This window comes from Bubalus kerabau, chromosome 23 (assembly GCF_029407905.1).
Source record: "Bubalus kerabau isolate K-KA32 ecotype Philippines breed swamp buffalo chromosome 23, PCC_UOA_SB_1v2, whole genome shotgun sequence".
In the NCBI taxonomy this organism is placed as follows: Eukaryota; Metazoa; Chordata; class Mammalia; order Artiodactyla; family Bovidae; genus Bubalus; species Bubalus kerabau.
The window spans coordinates 21100438-21121905 of NC_073646.1; the positions used below are offsets into that span (position 1 = coordinate 21100438).

Here is a 21468-nt window from a genome sequence, read left to right on the forward strand (position 1 = left end):
GAGCCTTGTTGCTGTGGGTGACCTTTAGTGACCTATAAGTTTTGTAGACTGCTTGTGGTACTCTGTTATTGCTTCCTTTCCTCTGAGTTAGATCCTGATGATTTCCATGTGACCCCGTGTGAAGACTCATGAGGTACAAAGTGATCTTGCTGTGTGAGTTCATGAATACAGGACTGGTTTAAGGATAGCTGAGTGTACTTTGCATTCTTGACTCAGTTTATTTTAACAAAAGCAATTGTAGATGAAGTAATTACTGGTGTAGTTTTTTTGATTGGTCTTAAAGTTGAACAACAGCAGTTTTATTGCTTAGATTAATTTAGGGGAAAAATGCAAGATATATCTTTCTAATTTCGGTTTGTTTGGTGTACTGACCCAGTTCTGGTTAGGGGTTACTTCTCACTAGAATTGTTTCAAACATCAGAAAGGGGGAAAGTATGTAATCAAGAAAAGGAGACATATATTGCAAAACTGAAAATTTAGTAATGTTTAATTTTTTAAAATTGTGATTTTTATAAAAAGGTAATTCATGGTAAAAAAAAAAAAAAGTGTTAAGCAGCTTCTTAGAGAGTATATAATGAATTTTCTCATCCACTCCAGTTTCATAATCTTGTTCAGGTTTCTTGACTATTTTTCTAAAGATAGTCTATGCAACTATGCTTGGACATGAAAAAGATTCACTCTATAATCCAAGCCCATTATAAATAGTTTTGTTGCCCTTTTTCACATAAGCATATATCTAGGAAATTATTTTTAAGTGTCTGTGTCCTTGTCTGCGTGTAAGCACTGGTGTGCTGGAGCTGGTTTTACGGGCTCAGGAGAGCTGATTGTTGTATTGGCAGGAATTTAGTGAGCTGGTTGTTAAACTTGGCCATTATTGAAGTTGACCTCGATGGGAGTACTTACACCATGGAAACGGGCAAACTCTACAAATAGACTGTCCCTTCTTCTAGCTCATTGGTAAACATTTACCAGTACACCGCTGGGCATTGGTAACTTTGCTTGATGAGGCCCCTGTTGATGTACTTATAGATACTGGCAGTTTGCTTTGTAAAGACAAGTGAAATGAGCGTTCTTAGGGAGGTCTTGCACACATGTGTAAGTAGGTATAGGGATGTTATCTGTTTCAAGAAACAGAAGGAGCAACTGAAAAATAAGAGTTTATTTTAGAAGAGTGATTCCAAGGTTGGTTAATTCAGTGATGAAAGCACCCATTGAAGTTCAGGACTTGCTTTCATTTCTTCATCTTCCGTGTGTTGACATCCCCCACAGTTACAAAATGGCTGAAGCAGCGCCAGGCATCATGTGTAGGCATGACCGAGCCTTGGAAAGAAAGAAGCATTTTCTCCCATACATTTTTTTTTTTTTTAAGTGAGGGAAACCTTTTCCAGAAATCTCCCTGGTACATCACACTTTAGGTCCCATTAACCCCTGGGCCAGGAAGAACCCTTGGAGTAGGAAATGGCAACCCACTCCAGTATTCTTTCTTGGAAAATTCCACGGACAGAGGAGCCCGGCAGACTATATAGTCCACAGGGTCTCAAAGAATTGGACCCGACTGTGTGATTGAGCATGCTCTTGGACACTGAACTTGCAGTGAAGGTGGAAGGGATACTTCTGTTCCACAGAATATCATTTTAAAAGCATTTACTGAGTGATGCTGGAGATAAGTGAGCGAAAAACATGCAAGTATTTTTGTCTTCATGGAGCTTAGTTCTAATGAGGAAGGCAGATGGTAAACAAATGGCATGTTGTTGGTGATAAGTGTTACGAAGAAAAATAAACAATAAAGGTAAGAAAGGGGCTTCTTGGGATTGGGAGTTGGGTTTAGGTACTATAGTTTTAAAGAGGGTGCTCAGGGAAAGACCTCACTGAGAGGGTGATGTAGGGAAAAGGCTGAAGGAAATAATGTTTAAGGTTGTCTGGATGATACATTTCTAGGAGTGGAACTCCTTGTTAAAGACTTAGTTTTCCAAATAGCTACTCTGTGATCCTAATACCATTTATTGAATAATAATCTTTCCCTAATGCTTTGAAATGCCACCTTTATCATGTATATTCTGTGTTAAGTCACTTCAGTTGTGTCCAACTCTTTGCGACCTATGGACTGTAGCCCACCATGCTCCTCTGTCCGTGGGATTCTTCAGGCAGGAATACTGGAGTGGGTTGCTGTGCCCTCCTCCAGGGGATCTTCCTGACCCAGGGATCGAACCCACATCTCTCACATCTGCTGCATTGGCAGGCCTCTTACATCTGCTCTATTGGCAGGTAGGTGCTTTACCGCAGTGCCACCTGGGAAGCCCTTTGATCATGAAGTCCTATGTTTGTCTCTATTCTCTTAAAATTTATACTTCTATATGTGTGCCAATACCAGACTATTTTAATTACTGTAACTACATCATGCATGTTAATATCATAGTACTAGTCTTTCCTAATCAGTTCCTCTTAGAAAATCAGTTCCTCAGGAAAAACTTGGCTTATTTATTTAGCAGATCAACTTTAGCACTAGCTTGCCTAGTTCCCCTATATTATATTTATAGGTTAATTTACGGAGTATTGAGTCTTCTAGCTGATAATAGTATGTCTTTTAATTTGTTCAGTTATGTTCTTTCATAACAAAATTTTCTTCATAAGGATCCTACGCAAGCTTTGTTAGATTTATTCTAATGGTGTGTGTGATATTATAAATAGGATTTTTCTTCATTGTTTAAACTCTAAAAACTTCCTGGCTTTGTATAATTGACAAGTTTTTTGTACTTAAGGTGTTCAGCATGATGATTTGGTGTACATGTACATTGTGAAATGATGACTGCAGTCAATTAGCATGTTCATTACCTCACATAGTTACCTTTGTGTGTGTGTCTGCAGAATGCTTAAGATGTATTCTTTTAGCAAATTTGAAGTATACAGTTCAGCATTATTAACTCTAGCCACCAGGTTGTACACTAGGTCCTCTGAATTTGTTCCTCTTAGACCTGAGAGCTTGTATCCTTTGACCAACATCTGAGTTCCCCCACCCACCAGCTCCTGACAACCACCATTCTGTTCTCTGGTTCTACAAGTTTGACTTGTTTCAGCTCCAAGTATAAGTGAGATCATGTAGTATTTCTTTTTCTGTATCTAGTTTATTTCACGTAGCATAATGTCCTGTGGTTTTATCCATGTTGTCTCAAATGGCCCTCCGGATATTCTGAACAACACAAGAAAAGCAGCTTTTTGTGTGTGTTTGTATCAGTTTTGTAACTATTTACCTTATTGGATTATTTTAGTGTTTCCAGTAGTTTCTTCCATTGATTCTCTTGGGGTTTTTAAAAAAGACAGTTATAACATCTGCAAATGGTTTTGCTACTTCTTATTTTTAGCCTTTTTTTTTTTTTTGGTCCGAGTGAATTTGTAGTTACTTCCAGAAAATGTTTTAAAAAATGGTGGAAACCTTTGGTTTTTACTTTAATGAAAAATATGATTCTGTCTTTTGGCCTGAGATGGATGTTTGGCTAGAGATAGAATATTTTTCAAAAATCCTGTTTTATTAAGAGCTTAAAAAAGTCAGGGGTCAGTGCTGAATTCTGTCACCTTTGTTTTCAGCCTCTGTGGTGACAGGGTTTTTTCTCTGTTGTCTTATTAAATCAATGGTACTTTTCTAATACATATTCACTCACATATCTCTGCACTTATGTAGGATAGTCTTCTTTGTATCGCTAGATTGTATTTATAATAACTAAATAAAAATATTAACATTAATATTACTGATAAATGATGGTCTGATATAATCTTTCATTTGGAAGATGTTATCTTTCTCATGTTCTGCTGATTTTGTAAAAAATAATTTCTGAATTCCTTCTAATGCTCTGGAACAGTTTAAATAGCATTGTGGTTATTGTTTTTGAAGATTTGGTAGAATTCTCTGAAACCAGCTAAATAAACCTGTACATTTTGAGGAGTAGCCCTTGGCAACTTTCTCACTTTCTTCCAGGGTGATTGTTTGGGTTAAACTAGACATGTTCAGTCTTAAAGCTCCCCAGTCTTAATAGAAATAAGCAAGACTCTGGCAGGACTGCTTTGTGGAAAGAGTATGGGCTTTTGAGGGCTAACCTGTTTTGAAATATGGGTCAGCCCTTATTGCCTGAGCTTCTCATGAAGCTTAGTGTTTTATCTGTAAAAATGGGGCTGATATTTACCTTGAGGTTTGTTGTGAAGATGAAATAATATAGTGTATAGGATAGTGCCCAACCGTGTCTGTCTCTATTGGTGTTTGATACATGTTAGATTTGTTTCATTCTGTCCTGTTCTGTTCCTTTATTTTTATTTGTGGCTTCTTAGATAAGATTTGTTCACAGTTTTCACTTTGAAGTATTTGTCAATATTTTTGCATTTTACCTTGGTCTCAAATTCTGTGCCTTAAGCATCAGTTTATGTGACTCGACTCCATAGACACTGAACTAGATGCCTATTAGCCCAGGCTTTCAAACTCTCTTAGCACTAACATAGTAGAGAGAAAGGTATGACTTACTCTGAAACTTTCATTAACACCTGTTGGTATGTGGTGTCACTGCTCTGGACTAGAGGGGAGAGTGTGTAGACACTAGAACCATGTCTGTTCTTTTTCATCTCCAAGCTGTTTTCAGTTTATTCTCTCTTGATTGTCTTGGGAAGTGTAAATTTCAACAGAAAGCTGTAGCTTGCTTAGTCCTTTCCAGTGGAAATTCTGGATGCTCAGATAGCAGGAAAATTAATGTTAGGGATTCAGTGAGTGGTCCTTATGACAAGGCATGAGGGTCAATGGCTAAGGAGTGAAGTGTGCTTTGTATCTCAGTTGAAGGGCCGAAAAAATATTTTTCTGTAGAAACATTGTTCAGTTGCATTCATGTAAGGGTATTTAAAAGACTTTTATGTACCAGGCAGTGCTAAGCAGTAGAAGTAAAAAGAAATGAGACAAGTGCTTCTAGTTTTAAGATACTTAGAGACTAGTTCAGAAGATGTAAACAGACAGTGACAGGATAACCTGAAAAGAAACATGAAGTTCCATGAGTTTAGAGAAGGAAAGTTCCATTAACTGCTGGAGGGGTTAGGGAGGTTTTCACATGGGTGACATTTGATGTGTGTTTGTATCTATGGCGTGATCTACCATATGCACACGCAACAGCAATAAGATGGGAACAAGGTGGGGTTCCCAGGTGGGGTTCCCAGTTCAGTGAGACCCAAGGATGGCGTGCAAAAGAAGCCTTTGGTTGTATAACAGTATAGCGGTCAGTCAGTATTGTTGGCTAGTTGGATGAATAAAAGAATGAATAATATATATATTTCAGGCACTCATATATGACCTCAAGGAATATAACTACTTGGGAACATATGTTCCAAAATTTAGCTTAAAAATTAGTCTCTTAAACACAGTCCTTGCTTGTATTGGGAAAAGTTTATTCTGAATCAAATACAAGTTTGTCTTAGGGATTTTGTTTCCTCATTAGTTACATGAAGAATGGTATATTTTCATCCCTGGAAGGACCAAAGATAATGACTTTCAGAAATCAAAAGGAAATGATCAGATCCCTTCTATTCACCTAGATGGTGGGAGCACTTAACCTTTTCTGCCATCTGGTTTAGAAGTTCATTTATTTTAGTCAGGCCAGTGGTCTCAAAGTTGAGGGAGTATGCAAGACTGTTTATGTTGGGGTACAGGAGGGAAATGTTAACATTTTTATTTATAATGCTTTGAACGCCCATTGTTTAATTTCTGTTTTTGTGTATATACATATACACACATACATGTATATGCATGAACTACACAAAGCACATGTGTACTCACATGTGTTTTCACATATATTTACACACAAAATGAGGTTATGTGCCCCCCCCCCCAACCCAGATGGAAAGGTTAGAGGTCCCTGATTTAAGCCATCAGTACAAAATGCTTTTAAAGAGATCTTAAAATATTTGAAAATTTAATCTGGGGTTTAAAAATAATCCGTCTCATTTTATACCAGTTTAAGAGGAACACTTTAAATAAACATAATAGGTTGTAATTCAGGTTTAATAGCAGATATATACTTGCAGGTACTTTAAATAGATTTTTTGTTACACAGAAGTAACTTTCAGAGAGCAATTCTATAACATGTTTTCTTAGTGAGATGGTAGTAAGTACCATAAGCCTCCTTGCTATACACTGCCCCTTGTCCTACATTTCCCTCCTTAGTTGGTTAAAAATCACACTGCAATGCATAATACAAAACTGTATACTCTGTATGATCCCAACTATGTATAAAGTGTAGGTTTGTATAAATGTGTGTGTACATAGCTATATTTTTGTGTGTATGTGTGTGTGTAATACAATGACTTACTAAAAGAGAAAAAAAAAAATCACAAAGGCTTGCTCAGTTCCAGTGCTTTGCCAAAGCCTTCCCTGGTGCTGTTATTTGGCACAAGACTGACACCTAGAGTCCATTGTAGCTTATTTATTCTGAGGTTTTCTCTGGCTGAACCTTCTGCTTTGGATTTTTTGTTAAAATAACTAACATGTTATACTAACTAAAATGTTACTGTATTCTATTGTGCTCTCACTTTTTGTTGGTAGCATGATGTAAGTTATTTTGCATACCCTGGCAGGAAAATGTGTATTATACCACTGGCCCATTGCAACACTAGAGGAAATAATACTTGCAGCAAAATACTGTTCAAGATGATTTTTCTCTAACTCAGATTTTGACACATTCCTTCCTCTCTCCGTTCCTCTTTCCCTGCCAACTTTGTCTAGTTGGCCCACCACATCTAGAAACCATAAAGACAGTTCTTCCAGGCAAGACTGAGGCACTTGGTGTGACTTCAGATCATCTTCAGGGTATCAGTCATCGTGTGGTTATGTCGAATGGAGCAAATACAGGAGGACATATGCTTTAACTGGAAGTTTTTGAAGATGCTTGACTGCTTAAAATTCTCCTACCTAGCAAATTAGGAAAGTATTTTTCAGTTGCATTTTGTTGGGTTTTAGTATTTTGGTAATTTCCATTAGTAATAGTTTCCTTATATTCTCTGGCATCCTTCTTGTAGCTAGTTGACTTTTCCATTTACCTTAAATTGTTTTCTAAAAAAAACCTGATGGGTGTATATCTACTAATACTTTCATAATGTCTGGAGTGGGATTTTCAGTGACTTCATTGAAAGTCAGAAGACTTCTATGGTCTTTCATAGTTAGAAAGCGCTGCTCTGTTTTCATAAGTGTTGTCTTTTTCCTGCAATAGTAAATAACAAGACACATTTTAAGTTTTGTAACCAATAACACCACACTAAGAGCGACGTATTAATTATAGTGCCGTCTTCCATTCTCCAGTAACCATAAAGGTCCAGTTTCCACTTTCCCTTTATTTGGAGTAAGATGTGGGAACTAAAGAATAACTTTCTTGTTTACATGCCATTGTCAAAGCACTGACTGAGGGCTTTAAAATTCCTACTTCCAGGCTTGTCTTCTAGCCATTTAATTTGGCCTCTCTGCTGAAAAGGTGCCTGTGTCAATAAAAGAAGAGTGTGAACATGCATTTGTAATTATTCAGAGTGGCATCTTAGGTATTTATAATTAAATCACTTCTTTATGTACTTCTATATACATCGAAGGATGAAGTGACTACTTAGATGATACTATTTCCTGGATGAAAATCCTTTTTAGAAATTAGATTTAAAAAAACCACATCTCATATCAGAATTCTGTTTCATTTGCCCCCGTGGCTGCTGTTTAAGAAAATATCTCTGCTAGTGTATAAGTTCTTTATTTTGTATACATTTTAATTTAAATCTGAAAAGTCTGATCAGGTATCGTGGAAACTGTCTGCTCTACTAGCTGTAAAACAATGTCTTGTTTGAAAAAACCTGTTTTTATGGGACTTTAAGACTGTATAAGGACTATCAGAATGTATTATAGTCAACATATACATTCTTCCTATCACTAAACATCAAAGGCTGAAGAAATACTCATCTTTTATTCTTATTATCTGTCTTTTCTAATGTGAGCAAGTAAGTTTTCTGTATAATTTGATCCACAGATGTTTGCAACATTTGCTTAATGGTTACAACTGATGCAAGATACAGTCCAAAGAAGCTTTCAACCCACAAAAGCATCCTTGTCTGTATTGAAAACATTACCTGTATCCAGTGTGTTTCAGAAAGATTTCATGTCACTAAGATGCCAGCCTGGTGTCTATTTGATATTGCATCAGATGTCCTTTGTTATGTATTTATCAAAACAAATGCATTTTATGAAAGTCCTCTTTCAGACTCTTTTTAAAGAAAAACTTGATTATTGACAGCTTGCTGGCAGCCAAGTTTTTTTAGTTAAACATGCTTTATATCTTTTTAGTTAAACATGCTTTTTAGCTTTACATCTTTTTGATATTTTACACTTACAGTTTGTTGGCTTGTTTGCACATGTCTCTTGTTATATAGCTCTTGAGCAATTTCCTGAAAAATACGCCGAGCACTCTTTTTCTATAAATACAAATAAGAAAAAAAAATGTTGTCTTATGATTAAAAGCAATGATTATTGCACGTTATCTGAGCCTTTTCTTTCTTTATTGGCCACCAGTCTTAGAAACTACCCCACCCAACACATCTGTACCTACAGTTAACTCTTGTATTTTGAGTATATTAAGTAGAATTTATGATTGAGACCTGTCAATTTGCCATATATTCTACCACTTGAGAATATAATTTTTATCAACAATAGGAAACAGTATGAAAGTTGTTCTGTGATGATGTTCTGTTTCTTAAATTATTTTCAATGTAAAATAGTTAATAACCACAATTCTGAAGATGTTTTACCAGCATTAGTGTGTACCTTTTGTGATTCTTCTGTTTCTTTCTTTCTTTGAGTGTTAGATTTTGCCTGTCAGGAAGAAAAGGAAAGTCTTACAAGACATGTTATGTACTCAGAACAATCATGGCAGATATCTCATACCATAATAAGGTTAAACAAACTTAATATTTAAGTAATATGCAGTAAGAGTAATTTTCATGTCACTTCTGAGGTGTTTTTATTAATAGCTCAAGCTGATATCGATAATAGGATTTACGGTAATCTTAATATAACACATACATATCCCCTCTTATAGCATGTGAACAATGAGAAGTATAGTCTTTCTCAAAAACTTTAGGCCTCTTAAAGATATTTTAAGGCAGTGTCTAATCTCTCTTTTTCTCTCTTTTTAAAATATTTATTTAGCTGTTCCGGGTCTCAATTGCATCATGCAGGACTTTTAGAAGTATCGTGTGGGATCTAGTTCCCTGATCAGGGATTGAATCTGGACACACCCTGCATTGGGAACATGGAGTCCTAGCCACTGTACCACCGGGGAAGTCCCTCCAGTCTCTTTCGTTAACCTTTTTCACTCTTAAAGATCGTTCTTAGGCCTTTCATACCTCCCCCACCAGTGGAAAAGTAGTGTGTGTCTGATGGTTATAAAGAAGGATCTCTTATTCCCATTTATGGAAAGAAAACCATATAAATTGTGTACTCTGGTTAGTAATTTTCAGTGATGAAAACTTTTTGCTTTTTTCTGCAGACCTCTTCTGCAGTAGGTATTTCCTGCAGATGCAAAGGGAGATGTTAATTAGGTGAGCTATTTCTGAGGCTCCCAACATGTGGAGAGATGGAAATTATTTCCTTAGGATAATTTTCAAGGCCATAGGGACATCTTGTGCAAGATGTTTGACTTACTTTGGTGAGGACGATGAGGATCACGAGCACACTGGTGATGTAGACAGAGAACAGGACTAAGAGGGCTGTCAGGGCAGACTGCAGTTCCTTGCTGAGAACCTTCATCTCTTTGTTAATTACAGACAGAGAAAGAGACAGTCACTATTGAAACATATTATTGCAAATATATGTATAAAGTGTAATTGAAACTAAATGTTAAGGGGGACACATGAGCTTATGCTATTTGGCTATTCATATAAAAATTTATTCAGGGGCTCTTGATTTAGAAGGTACTCAAGTATATGATCGGAGAAGGCAATGGCACCCCACTCCAGTACTCTTGCCTGGAAACTCCCATGGGCGGAGGAACCTGGTGGGCTGCAGTCCATGGGGTCACTAAGGGTCGGACACAACTGAGTGACTTCACTTTCACTTTTCACTTTCATGCGTTGGAGAAGGAAATGGCAACCCACTCCAGTGTTCTTGCCTGGAGAATCCCAGGGACGGGGGAGCCTGGTGGGCTGCCATTTATGGGGTCGCACAGAGTCGGACACAACTGAAGTGGCTTGGCAGCAGCAGCAGCAAGTATATGATATAGTTAAAGTCATCTCATTAGTTCTTTAAGTGTATTATGCCCAAAATGTTACTCATTTTTAAAACTTAAAATTTTAATAAATTCAATTAATTATTTGTCATGATGCTAAGAATTACTTTTTATGTAAATTGTTGCTTAAAGTGAGATAAACATTTCAAGACAGGTTGTTCAAGGGTGTTTTAAGTTTCTTTTAGTAGATACAAGTGTCACCAAGAGTCTATGGAGTTAAAATTCTTTCCTACATATGTTTATGACCTTGAACTGTACACATAGGTAAGCAGTGCAATCTTTGAAGACCCTGAGAAGGCCATACACTAAGATTATGGTGCTCACTGCACACTTGTGTGTGCAGTGGTGTTGTGTGTCTCTTCTTTCTAATAAAGCTGGAAGTAGAATTATTGAATCCATTTGTACATTCTGAATTTCTCCCTCCCTGCAGGAAGTGTCCTGTTCTCTAGGTAGTGATGAAGTAACACACCGCATCTTCAAGTACGCAATTATTTGAAGTACAAAATCCAATTAAATTTGTAATTGTTATCTGAATAACTTGTGCTTTTCAACTAAATAAGCCTGTAGATGCTTATCCTGTGAACTCAGTTTATACAACATACATTTTTCTTGTGAAACTTAACAAATCAACCATATCTGTAAAACTTAAAAAAAAAAAGTTTCAAGTGTGAAATTAGAGGCTCTGTTAAAAAGGTAGGAAATTGCTGTTTCTGTCTTAATGGTATTTTCATTCCTACTCTTAAAGAAGGGTGTTTCATCACATGAACTTGCAGGTTTGAGACCTCCTTCTTTACAAACCATTTTTCTTCTGGCTGTTGTTGTTTATAGAAGACACATGCATGCAGTGAGAGACACAAATCTCCATAGCTGTTGTGTGTTTGTTTTCATATCTGTTGTTTAGTCATGTCCGACTCTTTCAGATCCCATAGACTGCAGTGCGCCTGGCTTCCCTGTCCTTCACCATCTCCCGGAGTTTGCTCAAATTCAAGTCCATTGAGTCCGGGATGCCATCCAACCATCTCATTCTCTGTCGCCCCCTTCTCCTCCTGCCTTTGATCTTTCCCAGCATCAGGGTCATTTCCAGTGAGTTGGCTCTTCACATCAGGTGGCCAAAGTATTGGAGCTTCTGCATCACTCCTTCCAGTGAATATTCAGAGTTGATTTCCTTAGCTGACATTAATTATTTGATGTAAACCAGGCACCATTAAAAGTGCTTTATGTGCATTAATTCATTTATAATTTACCCCTACAAGTAAGCATAAACTAACATTAAATGATGCTGAAATAGCAAAAGTTCATTAGAACACCAAAGTAAGAATTGTAATATAGGACAATCTGGGCTCCTCGAAGTCCGGTGTTAAAACCAAAAGCCTGATCAATTTGAGTTTATGTTTTAATGATCTCAGAGCTCATCGTACTAGAGTTTCTTTAAAGGGGAAAGGTCTGAGAAAAGCATGGAGTTACTGTTCTTCTCTTCCTTTCTCCAGAATCGTGAAGTTTTTCCTCACAGTTTCATAATTTATAGGTCTTAGCTAGGCTCAGTGTCCTCAGTTGCATGAGGAGATTGTCATGGATTTAGTAAGTCTAAGGAAACCACACCGACCCTTTTTCTGTTCATTATCTATGCACAAGGGGGTAAGGTCAGGGGTCCCCCAGTGGCTTTACCTAAAACTTGTGTTTATTCTCCATAATGCATATTTTTTTTATGGGTTCAATTTATTGATTGCTTATGCTTCTCCAGTGTTTTGTTCTAGATGGTGCAATACCAGGCCAGATCCTAACAAGGCTCTTAGTTAAACATCATATTTCAATCCGTGTAACGTGGAGAAAGGAGGACATAGTTGGTCAGCCTTTGCCAGTAAAGTCTGGACATAGAGAATACAGCACCTGACATCACCCTGACTGTGTCTGCGGAGGCTGAGAGATGGGATTGGAGTAGTTCATCAATCCAGACTGCATGTTGGCTAGTGTGAAGGTCACACTTTTCACTGGCTGAGCTATTAAGTTATCAGATGTATCTCCTAATCTCTGCATAGAAGTAAGTGATGCATGTAAGGGACCAAGCAGAACACACTGTACGGGAATAAAGCTTTGACTGACCTCTTACCACAAGCACAGTCCCTCCTCCCGTTTGCTTAGCTCTCGGTTGCTTTGAGTTGGGAAAGGCTATTCCACAGACGTAGATTGCACTGTCATTGAAAGTCAGCCTGTTCACAGTGAGGGAAACCTGGTTTTGTGCCGGATTCTCAAGTGTGTATTTGTCTGTCTTACTTCTGCATCCATTCGAGAACAGGTTCTCAGACTTGTGAGTCCCGTAGCGAAACCACAGGCATTTTGGTTGCTCTGCAGGGCACCCCACCGTGGAGAAGGAGCAGGGCAAGGTTACGACCTTTTGCGTGTAGTCCACTTCAAGTTCAGGTGGTTGAGACACTGAGACGGTGCAGTCGTCCGCGACCCCTGTAGGAGGAAGCAGAGGAGCTTGCTCAGTGGGCGTCTCACCTCCCTTTGTCCTGTGCTCCTGTTTTATCAACATTTTTGAAGAATCCACTGAAAACCATGGCTTTCTTGTTTTTACCTCACTCTCAGCACGGACAAGACTATAAAAATAGACACTGGTGCCAATATTTTATGATAACTATAAATGGAGTATAACCTTTAAAATTGTGAATCACTATTATAAAGTTACAGTACACCCATAACTTTTTTTTTAACTTGTACATTAACTTTGCTGCTGCTGCTAAGTCGCTTCAGTCGTGTCCGACTCTGTGCAACCCCATAGACGGTAGCTACTTCAATCCAAAAAATTAAGACTTAAAGGTAGACGCTGGTGTTCCTCACTTTTCTTGACCCTCTGAGTTTCCTGACCTCAGGCTGCTGGAGCACAGTGATGTCTGGTACTTAAGGGGCAGCCCTGGGGGTGGGGTGGGGATCTCCTTTGCCGGACGTGACAGCAGATCTGAGTCAGAAGGTCGGGGTCCACGTGTACACTCGTGGTGTACTTAGAAGCTGTCCTTCGATCTCCCTGTGCAAATCTCTTGCTCTCTAGGAGCTTGTTTCCTTATCTGAACCCCTGGCCTCATAGGAGTATTGCATTCAGTGTAGCAATAGGTATCAAAGCACATAAGCAGCAGGGATTTTTTTTTCTGCCTTTTAAGGTTGTGATTGCTAGGAATTCATGACAGTTTACCCTTGTTCTTCAGGGAGTCTAGTTGTCCCAAAGGGAAACATTGTAAAAGGCAATATGTACATCTGGGAAATTGCAGCCCTGGCTTAGCCAGCCTTTCGTTGCTGAGCAGAGGCCTGATGAGCTGGCCATGCCACTGCCCAGCAGGTTAGTTTCTTTCCTGGCTCTTGTGTGTTGCTTTGTAGCCTCTTGTAGCTTTAATTTACTTGAGCAGTATTGTGATTAGGAGTAGACATTTGAGTTTGGATCCTAGCTCTTGCTAGTTCCTAGCTCTCTGGTCTGTTTCCTCATTAGCAAAAGGGGGATAGTGTTGTTGAGTATCATGAGGTTAGCAGGAAGTTTCATGGAGGCCATCAGTGCACAAGGAGTATTTACTTACCTGGGTCTAAGTAAGTATTTAATGAAAGGAGCTATTTCTGCTGCCACGGCCACTCCCGTCTCCACAGTATCATATGCCCATTTTAGATATAGCTCTACATAGAGCTCTAAAGAGAGATAGCTCATCTGGTAAAGAATCCGCCTGCAATGCAAGAGACCCCGGTTCAATTCCTGGGTCAGGAAAATCGGCTGAAGAAGGGATAGGCTACCCACTCCAGAATGCTTGGGCTTCCCTTGTGGCTCAGCTGGTGAAGAATCCACCCACAATGCGGGAGACCTGGGTTTGATCCCTGGGTTGGGAAGGTCCCCTGGAGAAGGGAAAGGCTACCCACTCCAGTATTCTGGCCTGGAGAATTCCATGGACTGTATAGTCCATGGGGTCCCAAAGAGTCGGACATGACTGAGCGACTTTCACTTCACAGCGTCATGTCAGCAGGGCTGAGACTAGACGCCCCATCCAGTGCTTTCCCTGCTGCCACATGATGCTGCTTCCCTGTCATGGGGGGTAGGTCCCTATGGGGCCTTCTATCTAATCCCAGGTTCGTGAAGCTGGAAAGCTGCTCAGTTATTTATTACTGGGAAGACCTGCCCTCAGCCATTTTGGGGGCAAGGGAGGCTGTCTGTGAAATACTGTTGGTTGAGGCAAACTGGAATTTGTGCATGTTTTCACTCTGACTTTGTGTGGTTACATGTTTCCACATGGTCTTATTTGTCTGACTTTTCCTTTTGTTGCTGTACACAAAATTAAAAAATAATCCAAGTTGTCTGATATAATTTTCATATGGGCTTTTTGTCATTGAACATTTTCCTTATAGGTCCTGACCCAGAGCAGAAGGATTAAAGCTAGAATCATGGTATTTGTGACCCAAATCTCTTCTCACCATGTTGTAATTTTTGTTATTTGTGCAATTGGAGATGAGCTGGGAGCTTTTTAGCAACCTGGTAAAGGTAAACCAGATGAGCGGGTAAAGTCAAGTCACTGGAGAAGACCAGGCTTCCTGCGTCTTCAGCTGAGGGGCTTAGCCTCACTCCTAAGGCTGGTGACTGCGACCGCAGGTCTCCTACCCAGACTTAGTCACCTTCAAAGTAGAGAAACGGCTTTATAAGGTATAGTAATCGTTAAAAGTGTGGGAACTTGAAGTGGATGTGGGCCTGCCAGAGTCGTGAAGTTAATCAGCAAGGTCCCAGTTTCAACTCCTCCATGAGGTAGTTTTTAAAAGCGAAGCTACCTTTTAACATTTTTCTTGGAGGACTAGTGTTCCAGGGTAAAATAAATACTTGCAACTTAGAAGTTTCATATCTCTGCTCGTGACCACCGCAGAAGGGAGAAAACCGGGTGCGGTGGTTTCCTGTGAGAGCCCAGGCTGTGAGGAGACGGCTGCTCCCCCCGCAGCCCCGCGCCATGAATGAGGTGGCAGCTTAGTGCAAAAGGGAAGTTTGGATAATGTGTCAGCCTGCAGCCCACTCTGAGGAGCTGCACTTTAAGAACTCTCACATCCTGTAGGGGTTCTTTTAAACACAGTACCCTCTGGAAAGGTTGAAAGTTTATCTTCTTAGTGGAGGGAATAAAAAAAGACTACTGTTTTTGAAAACCAAGCTAGAAAATACATAGAGAAGTAAGTTCCGAACTTTCTAAAAAACGCCTTTATGGAAACTTTCGAACACACGCGGTAGTTGACCAGCACAGTAACTTCTCCGCCATCACCTGACTTCAGCCCAGTCTCGTTTCAGCTCTTCTCCCTACTTGTGCCTTTATCTCGTGTTATTTTAGGGCAAATTCCAGATAATTTGTCTGCACATCTTTCAGTATATATCTTTGAAAGATAATTCTTTTGAAAAATAATACCAATTAGACTACTCTATAAAAGTAATATATATATACTTACTAGGAAATAAATAGACTTATTACTGAAAGTAGAAGCAAAAACATCACCCATAGTCCTTTCACCACTCCGCCCCCACCAAATCACTGTTAACATTTAAAAATATTTCTTTACAGATGAGAAAAAAATAAGAGCTGTTCCCTTTCCTGGCCTATGACCCAAACTTTGTGAGCAAATCTGAGATTATGAGATTTTTTAGAACAATGATGAAATTATTAGAACTGTGATACAGGAAATTCTCTCAGAGAAAAAACAGGCAAAAGTATCCATATATTTGTGATATGGTTATTTTTCAAGGAAGGAGCCATTGCAGTTTTTTTAAATGACACGTACTTCAATTTATAGAAATTCGGCTTTTTCTGAAACACTGTTCTTTAAAAATATTTAAGTATTTAATTCAGAGTCAGTTTGCCTGTATGGGAACTGAATTGTTAATGATTAATGTGATTTTATGAATATTTTCAAGCCTCTGTTTGGTGAGGTACTCTTCTCTAATGCAGCATGATAGCAAAGGAAGTTTTCAATGTTAATATTAATTTTTTTTCTCAGCTGTTTTTTAATTACCTATTTCTCTGAGAAAAAAGGAAATTTGTCACTTTAGACAGTTTCCATAATGTTATACATTTAAAAATCTGTAGGGGCTTAAAATATAAATGAATTTTTAGATGAAAAGTAGCAATTGATTTAAATAAAATGGAGGGAAAATAAAAGAACCTTACCGACATAAAACAGAATCAGATTGAGTTCCAGACCGAGAATGATCTTTCCTCTGTTCACGGTCTCCATTTCTGTGTGTATGTATGAGGTGTGGGAGTGTATTTGAAGAGAGTTTTGGCTTTTTTTTTTTCCTAAGTAAGGAAGAAACAAAGAGAGGAACTCGTATTGAGGAAGCATAATTGGGAACTTTTTGAAATTGTGTAAAGATTGTTTGTAATCCAGTTTCACCATTTAAAGTTGAGATTTTAGCCTAGAGCACATTTCTAAATGTTCATATGGTCACATTTTTCTTGGGTTTTACAAACCCTCAAAGATGTTAGATGTTTTGGGTGAGATTTTGATTTACCTTGGTGCATATTCCTAGAAAGTATTGTTTGACAGATAACTCATACTTAAATTTTTTAGAGCAGTTCAGTCTCTGCTCTTGGGCATCTAATTTGTTCTTGGTGCTGGGCTGATAACTGCTGGAAATCAAGGAGAAGTAGGAGGAAATATCTTAATGGTGTGTGCTAAGTCACTTCAGTTGTGTCCTACTCTCTGCGACCCTGTGCACTGTAGCCCACCAGGCTCCTCTGCCCATGGGATTCTCCAGGCAAGAATACTGGAGTGGGTTGTCATGCCCTCCTCCAGGGGCTCTTCCCAACCCAGGGATCAAACTCACATCTCTTCCATCTTCTGCATTGGCAGATGGGTTCTTTACCACTAGCGCCACCTGGGAAGTCCATCTTCATGTAGAGACGAGAGAAAAATCAGTGAACAATGAATAAATAAGTTGGGTGCCATTAACTAATTGTACCCCAGTTTTGTTTAGTCACTAAGTCATGTCCAACTCCTTGAGACCCCATGGACTATAACCTGCTAGGCTCCTCTGTCCCTGGAATTTCCCAGGCAAGAATACAGGACTGGGTTACCATTTCCTGCTCTAGGCGATCTTCCCAACCCAGGGTTCGAATCTGCATCTCCTGCACTGGCAGGAGATTCTTTACTACTAAGTCACCTGGGAAGCCCTTGTGCCCAGTTTTGTGTGACCACTTTTATTGTGAAATAAATGTGTGGAATCTTTTGTCATCCAGAACCCCATCCTAGTCCCTCGGGGGCTTCATCAGTCAGGTTCTTTGTAAACAGCAGAAAGTGACTTGGGCTGACTTAATAAGCAAAAGGGAGTTTATTGAAAGGATTTGAGCGTAGCACAATGAGTCCCTGGGAGGACTGGAGAATCATGTGTTGGGGTCTACATGCAAGACACATGCCCCGAAGTCTGCTGTAAAGCTGATCTGAAAAGCACTGCCACCAGCAAGCATTGCTGCCTTGGCGTGGCCCACAGCCTGTCAGTGGTACCACTCCGTGCCGCCCGAGCTGCCTGGACTCACACCACTGCTCCGCCTTCCCAGAGAAGGAGCCTCACGTCCCCACCTCTGGGCCACTTGCTCCTCATTCCGGGTCTCAGGCGAGTGTTTCTGACCTGAGGTCATGAGCCAGTGCCTGAGCTGCGAGAAAGAGCAGGGGGAAGCTGCTTCCTCAGGCTTTGCCTTCCACGGGGAAGAGGGGTGCTCGCTGCCGGAAAGAATGAAACCCTCCCCACTCTACTGTTTGTATGCTTGGCACCTGTTGATTATATATTTTGTCATTTACAGAAAGTTATTCTCAATCTGTATTTAGTAATACTTTTAGCATCACTGTGTATTTTTTTTTACATCATAGTTGCGTCTGAAAGCACCCCCAGATTTTATACATACCACTGTGTGTGTGTGTGTGTGTGTGTGTGTGTGTGTGTAGTCAGTGCTTGGTATGTATATGAACTGAAGACTTTTTCTAGCCCCCTAGTACCTGGGCATCTGACGCTCATGGGTTTGGAAATGACTAATGTTAACACAGACTTGAGTCACTGTTCCAAGAAATGCTAGGTTGATTCATCCATTCTAGTATGTTATCCTCTCTCTGGTTCTGGAGGTTAACTTGTGTGAAATTCTTCTGCAAAGTTAGAGAGTGGATTGACCTCCCTTGAAAAGCACACCAAATGGTCTGTTTTTAGAAATTAAAAGCCTCCGTTAACCTATTTTTACTTTCAGCCTGATAAACCCCTCTAGTTAATATGTGGCATAATTTTAGTACACTAGTGGCATTTTCTTACGTTTATCCAAAGCACTCTTTCAAACTTGGTTACACTCTGCCTCAATATTCCAGTGTTTAATAAGCAGTTTTCCAAACCTACACACCAGTCGGTCTAAGGGAGGGTGATATCAAGAAACTGTCAGAGCAAGTAGTAGTGTGGGCTTCGGGTCTGGTTTAATGAGGGATTACATTTCTGCCCCAGTGTTCATTAACCTTGCAAGCTGGGGCACCTGTGTTCTTCAGTCTTCCTGTCTCTACTTCCTCTTTGTCCTACCGCTGGGTCACCCAGGAAATCATTCATCAAAGCACCCAGTGCTTGGCACACACCAAGTCCTTAGCAGATATTGTTCTTCCCCTCGTCTCTCTTTTGAATAATCTGTTTGTTCAAGAATTTAACTTCATGTTTTTGTTTTAGTAGGTGGCAAGTGGGATAAACCGTCGGAAATTTTGGAAATCAAGGGACAGAATTGGGAAGAACAAGTGAATAGTCTGCCTGAAGTTTTCAGAAAAGCTGGTTTTGTTATCGAAGCTTTCACCAGACTGCCATACCTGTGTGAAGGTGACATGTATAATGACTACTACGTTCTGGATGATGCTGTCTTTGTTCTCAAACCCATATAAACACGTGGAGGTTGAGGTCTTCAGAGTCCAGCCCAAGAATATACACTCCGGAAGAGGATCTGCAAGTTCAGTTATGTGAAGGAGGACCTTTGGGGACTGCCATTCTAAATATCATGTAGGAATTTTAAAAGCCAAATTACTAATTATTGCTTTGTAGTGTGTAAAAGGAATGTTTTTTAAAAAAACAAAAAAACAACTCTTTGAGGATTTTTATCAACTCTTTACTCAATAATGCAGGTCACACTCTGATTATGGAAAATATTTTTTATACTTAATTGCAGTAGGGACTCATTCCCAAAGCAATAGTCATGACTTCACAGGGAACCAGTAAATGTGGGTTGTTTGTAATAAAATGAAGACTGGGCAATAAAGCTGTCTTTCCAGTTGCAAATATTGGTTATAAAGTATAGCCACTGATCCTCTTTCATGTTTAGAAATTGTGTCATTATTCCAGAAAATGTTTTTAATCATGCTAATAAACTTTTTTTGGAGGTGACTTTGGCATCATGTTGGAGTTACTATAAGGCTTCCCAAGCATCTTTAATTGCTTTGCTTCAGGTGTGCCCAAGTAGTAGCATATATGAAAGAAAGATGAAGTAGATGAGAATATATGGTAAAGGAAGGCTTTAGACTTGGGGTGGGGTGATTACTGCAAATTGTGGTGAACACAAGCAACCCAGACTAACTCTCAAAAGAACAGCCTCATTCAGATGTACTTCAGGGACTACCCTCACTCCCCAACTCATATATATATATATTTTTTTTTTTTTTGGAAATTCAGAGCAGTGGGTTCTGACTTTGTGGTAACTTGTGTCCTACACTCAGAATTTTGCTTTTCTGGACAATCTCAGGTTCTCAGAATTAGAACACTCAGTTTTGTCTACTGACAAGAACACAACCTAATATTCTTTCAGTTCAGCTTCTTAACTCTGTCCTTGTATATACCTCTTTCACAGAACTTGGCTCTTCTCGAAATCCTTAACTGAGTTTATAGTTTGCCAGGAGTATGGTTTGAGAAAACCATGTCAGACTCATGCATTCTAGAATCCGTGAGTGCCTCCAACCATATATCCAGAAAGGTTGCAACGAGGAGCTCATTACCAAGATCCATAACCATTGTGGATGTTCCAAAGAGCAGAGCACTTAACCCAGAATCTAAAATCTCAGTAATCATAGAGATGCCAATTTGAGATCATGCCTATTAACAATATGTTATTCTCACAACTTGCTTTTGTCAGCCAGAGGTTACATTAAATATTCTCATCTATATGCTCATAGAAGTCATGAAATCAGCACATTTACTGCAGCACCTGGGTATAAAGGAGAATTAAAGCCTTGAGAAGAATGACTTTATTATTCATTAAGAACAGCATTCCCATGTCCTCACACCAGTATCTTCCACCGTTATTGTGTAGTCTTAATAAGAGTTGGGTTATGTGGTTTATGCAAAAGCGTTATTGGTGCTTTCAAATGCTTTTCCCCCCCCAGGAATTCAAATAAGTGAAGTGCAAATACTTAGCACCTTAGATTGTAAAAATAGAGGAAATGAGTAAATTTAATGTAGTTCTTGTACAGTTGAGTTTTGCTTCTTTATAAGCTGTCATCATCAGGGGTTGCTGTTTAGACTGCTGAACAAGAGTGCAAGAGTGACGGATGCTCAAAGAGGCAGGTTGTTCCAAAGTGTTTCATTAACTTTGAAATTGAGAATTAATGTGATAGTCTATTTGGGAAAAAAAAAAGAAACAAACCTCCTTCTTTTCTCCCCAAAATCAGAGAAAGCACATACATTTATGCATTTTAAAGACAAATACTTTTTCAAAATCTGAGGTTCTCTGAAAATCAGCTTCTCAAAAGTGCCGTTTTTTGGTGAAAATTTAAACCAACAAATCCGCTCGCATTTCATGCCTGGTCTTGAAAGTCTTGGTGGTATATCATCATTCCACTAGATGGCAGTGTTGCTTACTGAGCGTCAATGACTTTATTTCCCCTTAAATGGAATCATGTTTTTTCTTTTTTTCTCCCCAAAGTATTGATACAATAAACTGCCTTCTTGTCTGCACCATTCCTTGTGTAAGTGTTTCATATCAAGTTAAGGTTGTACTGGAGGAATTAAGAAGACCTCTATTTGCAGTCAAAGCAGGCTAGCCAGTTGACCTTAAAGGTCACAGAGAAAGGAAATGCAAGCCGCACCTGTGAGGCAAAGCTCTTTGCACCTGCAGCTGTAAGCCTCTGGAGTGTTTAGACCACTGATGTCAGAGAGTGGAAGGGAAGAAGACACAATAGCCTTAGTCATTTC

The 21468-nt window shown here is 39.3% G+C and overlaps 2 protein-coding genes across 5 annotated transcripts in view; one reads left to right on the forward strand and one right to left on the reverse strand.

Moving 5' to 3' along the window:
• Nucleotides 1-19668, forward strand: part of METTL9 (methyltransferase 9, His-X-His N1(pi)-histidine) — a 46236-nt gene extending 26568 nt beyond the window's left edge. For 2 of the 3 annotated variants that reach the window (XM_055561238.1, XM_055561240.1), the window contains exon 5: nt 18967-19668. In XM_055561238.1, the coding sequence (XP_055417213.1) occupies nt 18967-19172 (206 nt within the window). In that variant the 3' untranslated portion in view covers nt 19173-19668. The remainder of the gene's footprint in view (nt 1-18966) is intronic. The other variant, XM_055561239.1, reaches the window with a different exon arrangement.
• Nucleotides 5265-16508, reverse strand: IGSF6 (immunoglobulin superfamily member 6). Of its 2 annotated transcripts, XM_055561242.1 has the most exons (6): nt 16442-16508; nt 12378-12734; nt 9695-9801; nt 8816-8863; nt 8386-8466; nt 5265-7220 (listed from the first exon to the last, which is right to left on the reverse strand). In XM_055561242.1, the coding sequence occupies exons 1-6, from the start codon at nt 16506-16508 to the stop codon at nt 7164-7166; spliced, it is 717 nt and encodes a 238-aa protein (XP_055417217.1). In that variant the 3' UTR covers nt 5265-7163. The 2 variants fall into 2 exon arrangements, with proteins under 2 accessions (XP_055417217.1, XP_055417216.1); XM_055561241.1 differs by lacking the exon at nt 16442-16508 and having other exon boundaries at nt 12378-12826.
• Nucleotides 19669-21468: the final 1800 nt, after the last annotated feature.